This window comes from Propithecus coquereli, unplaced genomic scaffold (genome assembly GCF_000956105.1).
Source record: "Propithecus coquereli isolate 6110/MARCELLA unplaced genomic scaffold, Pcoq_1.0 Scaffold44, whole genome shotgun sequence".
NCBI classification, from domain to species: Eukaryota; Metazoa; Chordata; class Mammalia; order Primates; family Indriidae; genus Propithecus; species Propithecus coquereli.
The window spans coordinates 6,250,428-6,255,278 of NW_012150174.1; the positions used below are offsets into that span (position 1 = coordinate 6,250,428).

Below are 4,851 nucleotides of genomic sequence, written 5' to 3' on the forward strand. Positions count from 1 at the left end.
AAAAAGATGAAAATAATAGATTTTTACAGTTGAAAGGGACCTCTTGGTTATCTAATTCAACCTTCTTCTGTGTATTAATCTCTATGATATCCCTGATCAGTGCTCATTGTTCATCTACCTTCTATTTGAATACTTCCAGTGATGGGGCACCTCACTATTTAAGAAGGTACTTGTTTCCTTATTTTGACAATTATAATGTCCAAGTTGAGCCTAAATCTGCCTCCTGGTAGTCTTTAGCCATTGAACGCAGTTCTTCCTTCTTAAACCACAAAGAATACTCCTTCTTCCTTATGGTAGCGCTATAAATAATTAAATACAGCTATACAGTCATCCCATGTTTTTTCTTTTCCAGACTTTTCTAGTTTCATTCACTGCTTCTCATATGTCCTGTTTTTCCACACTTTCACCAAATTGATTTACATCCTCAGGACATGTTCCAGTTTGTCTCTAACATTTCTAACATGGAGCCTAGAGCAATACTCCAAGCGAGATTTATCTGGTGTAGAAAATTTCCCAGAGCAGGACTGAAATATATCTCTCATTCTAGACTGCATATAGCTACTGTTCAAACTGTTACTGGCTCTTGTTTGAGGTAGAGTCAAACCTTGGCATTGGTGAATAGGAAAGGGGATGACATGAAGCCTGGGTGAGACCAGAGCTAAGAGAACTGATCTAACTCTGGAAATGGATCTTTAGTTGGAAGGCAAAGCTACATAAATGAGCCCTAATATATCAAAGGCTTTCAAGAGATTTTGATAGCTTAGGACCATACTGTAGTAATATTTGGAATCAGACAGGTGGCAGCATCATGTCTCCATGAGGTTTTGGAGCAGGCTCTCAATCATCAGATGAAGAACATGAGAATTAAGAACCAATCCCTGGGCAAAGAGATTGCAAAGGGCTAGGCAAATTAAAAGCAAAAAGACTGAAGTTCGGAGAGGGGCTGTATTTTCAGGGGAAAACAGAGGTAGTAAAAATCAAAATGGCACAGGAGTCATAATGATCTTTGTTGAATTTTCATCTTCTCCACTTTCCAAGCCTACGATTCCTCATGTGAAAATGGGGATAATAATAGTACCTACTTTAAAGGAGTGCTATGAAGATTTAGTGGAATAATATATGTAAAGTCTGGCATGTAGTTCAAATGTTATTATTACAGATTAAAATGTGCAAATAAAATGTAAGTTAAATGAATTTTTAAGTAATTTCATTTTCGAAGCTTTTAAAATTAATTCTGTACTAAGAGAATTTTCTCAAATTACTTTTAACACTTCCTTTAAGAAAAGCATTATATCTATTTTTTTAAAGATGACCAGAAGTGATCCGGATTGGTTAAAAATGGCTTGTAAAATATGCATAACATATGACTTATTATCATAATAATTGTATTAATAGTATGGTTATAATAAATATACTTATTTTCAGATTTTACTTTCAAGTAAAATGATGACTCTATTATAAAACTTTAAAATCATTCTTTTTACAGTATAAGTTTAGATTCATCAATCTGGTTAGAATTTTTCTAGGTGGTACAATTCAGTATTTGGTAAAAATCTTTGCATAGGCTCTCTTCCCAGCCACATACTGTTTTCCTTTTAGTATCCAATTATCTAAAACTTAAGAGGAATGGGTGCCGCCCAATGGGGGTGTTGTGCTGCTTTGATCCTATAGTTGAGATCCAGAGAATTTGGAGTGACATCATCTGCAACAATAAAAAAGCTTCTCTTGGTGAGCAGAAGACCTATATATAATAGTCACATTTAAGGGTCTGCAGCCCAATTCATCAGCTTTCTCTAGTTTACTCAATCAACATCGACTACTAATACACCTGAAAGAAGATCTTGTCCCAAGATACTGTACGGTAAGTAATCTTAAAAATTCTCTTTTAAATTTTATAAAATTCTTGATAATCAAGTAATTATTTAATGTGTACATTACACAGTCTACAAATACACTGTTTGTTCAAGGCAAAATGTTAAGGGAGTTGAATTATGTTTAATATAAAATGCCACAATGCAAAATAAATCTGTGCTACTAAAATACTCATAAATCGTTTATTTTTGTGATTAAAGTCTTTTGAGATACCTTGCTTTTTAACAACTCATCTGAAATTGCAGGAAAAATAATTAAAATTTGGTATGATGTACTTTAATAGTATCTTTATAGAAGTTTCCAAATAAAACAGGCTGATGGTGAATGAATAGTTCTGATTTAAATTATCACTATAAATTAAGTAGAGTTAAAATTCCATTTTTCCTGCAGAGTACTCTTATCTAGATTGTTTATTTTATGGCTTATAAGAGAGCTCAGTCTCTATACTAAATTTGGATAAACTCAGTTTGGCTGCTAAGTATTTATTCCCTTTACATAAGTGACAGCCTTTTCTATTTTCTGTTCTGAAAACCGTATTTCATGAAAATTGTATTATATGAATTTTAAGGGTGTTTCTCTTATAAGAAGCGCATCCCTGCTAACCAGTAGGCAAAGCAGAGATGTCTGAGGTCACTAAGGTAATGTGACACAATGAGGATTACACACTAGTGTTCCTGTCCTCTGACTACAGTGCTTGTTTCTAACATAAAGTGAAAAAGGAAATTTTCATTTATTGCTCCATCAATAGCTTTATATTGTAGAGTGAACAGAAATGTAACAGATTATAATATTCATTATGCTACTTCTAAATGATGCAGCTTCCCTTCAAAATAAGTACATGACCACTCTGTGTATGTTAAAAGGTAGAACATTGAGCATTAGGACAAAGCACTTCTGTAATAACAGCCTTAGCAATTATCACCATGCAAATTAAGGCAAAAATATCCTATATTGATATGAAAAGCTTTATGAGCAAAAGAGGAAAGAAAGAACCAAAAATTACATGAAAAAGCAATTGTTTATAAAATAAGTTGAAGAAACAAGATGCAGACAAGTATTTCATTTAGAGCTGAAGCTCAAAATTCATATAACAAGTAATTAGTTAGATGATTTTTAAATGTTTTGATACATTCTTTTTAGTGCTAGGAGAGGTATGTGTTAATTCAGTAAAAAGCTGTAAATCATAGCTTATTAATTTGGTATTTATGGTTATAATTGCAGTGATTGAAAGGAAGTTTACACATGAAAAAGATTTGCTAAGTAAATAAACAGTGTTAACAATTTACCTAATTAAGAAAATTAGCCATTTTCAAGCAAATTATAAGCATTTAAGCACAACTAACATAAAATGTGGGAGGAAATTCTCAAAAGTAAGCTTTTTTATTCTTCTTGTGGCTTAAGATTCATATATTAAAATTTGCACAAGAAACCTCAAAAAGATACCTAAAGCAAAACTAATCTGTCCAATCCCTAAAGTAAAATTATGTGTATATATAATATATACTAATGTATCCATAAAATAAAGAGGCTAATTCCAAAAGTCTGTCATGAAAACCAACCCAATTAGCTACTGTTACACTCTGTTCATGGTTATATAGTTGTAAATGAAAACTACTGTAAATTTATTTACAAAGTTTGAAATATTAAAAATATTTTTAAATACCTCCATTCTGTTTTTCCTTTTAGTAAAGATGATATCTGCAAAAGACATGGCTAAAGTAATGATTGTCATGTTGGCAATTTGTTTTCTTTCCAAATCGGATGGGATACCTGTTAAGTAAGTACTGTTCTGCGCGGTGAAGGCATGGAAATTGGATTTCTAAGGTGGGCTTTATGATTTGGAAGTGAGGAGCTAATATAGTGGCCCTCTCTGTTTCTGTTCTTCCCAGGAAGAGATCTGTGAGTGAAATACAGTTTATGCACAACCTGGGCAAACATCTGAACTCAATGGAGAGAGTGGAATGGCTGCGTAAGAAACTGCAGGATGTGCGCAATTTTGTTGCCCTTGGAGCTCCTCTGGCTCCCAGAGATGGTGGTTCCCAGAAGCCTCGAAAAAAGGAAGACAATGTCCTGGTTGACAGCCATCAAAAAAGTCTTGGAGAGGCAGACAAAGCTGATGTGGATGTATTAATTAAAGCTAAATCCCAGTGAAAACCGATATGGTCAGAGCACTGCTCGAGACAGTGTAGGGCAACAATATTACATGCTGCTAATTTTTCAAAGCTCTGTTGAGATTACCGAGTGCCAATATTTCTAATATTACCAAACTACATGTAATCCATTGTTAGCCATGATAGCTGCAATTTTAATTGATTATTTTGATTTCACTTTTATTCATTTAAGAGCTCTTTTAATTGTCCTATTTCTATTGTTTATTCTTTTTAAAGTATGTTGTTGCATAACTTATAAAAGAATAAAATCACACCTATAAATCTCTCTTCCACCTTACAATGTAAAATAAAAATTTGGTGATCATAATTCTAAATAAATGAAGTTAAATATCTCTCACTTGTTACAAGTATGTCTTTTTGGTTATGTATAACACTCAAATGTTTACATTGGTTAAGACTAGGTAGAACAATACAATATGGTTTTTAAAAATCATATGTTTCACATCTTGATATTTTGAATATCATCCTTTTATTATAGTATTAACAAAGTACTGGGTTCCCAAATCTTCGCTAGCCAGACACTGTTGTCCTCTTCATTTCAGGAAAGGAAATGAAATACTCAGCTAAAAAAGGCAGAAAGTGGCCTCAAACTTGAATGCAGAAACATTCGTCCTTACATAAACCCACTAATCATATTTCTAGTCTGGATCCCAAATTGCAAGGAATAGAATTTTTGTGTTTATTAGAAGATAACTTCATTTGTCATTTGACGAATATCTACTTAGTGTCCATTATTTGTTAGGTACTGTATTAGGCACTGGGCATACTATGGAAAACAGAACAGAGATGGTTTCTGTCTTCATGGGAC

At 33.0% G+C, this 4,851-nt stretch overlaps 1 protein-coding gene across 1 annotated transcript; it reads left to right on the plus strand.

The window, feature by feature from the left end:
* The first annotated feature begins 1,749 nt into the window (after positions 1-1,749).
* Positions 1,750-4,382, plus strand: PTH (parathyroid hormone). Its single transcript, XM_012654248.1, has 3 exons — positions 1,750-1,861; positions 3,559-3,649; positions 3,762-4,382. The coding sequence occupies exons 2-3, from the start codon at positions 3,564-3,566 to the stop codon at positions 4,021-4,023; spliced, it is 348 nt and encodes a 115-aa protein (XP_012509702.1). The 5' UTR covers positions 1,750-1,861; positions 3,559-3,563; the 3' UTR covers positions 4,024-4,382.
* Positions 4,383-4,851: the final 469 nt, after the last annotated feature.

What these genes read in the sequence shown, in the direction of transcription:
- PTH (XM_012654248.1), top strand. Translation starts at nt 3,564, where the DNA reads ATGATATCTGCAAAAGACATGGCTAAAGTAATGATTGTCATGTTGGCA. An exon ending in TCGGATGGGATACCTGTTAA is followed by an intron (nt 3,650 to 3,761) that starts GTAAGTACTGTT and finishes TGTTCTTCCCAG; the next exon opens with GAAGAGATCTGTGAGTGAAA.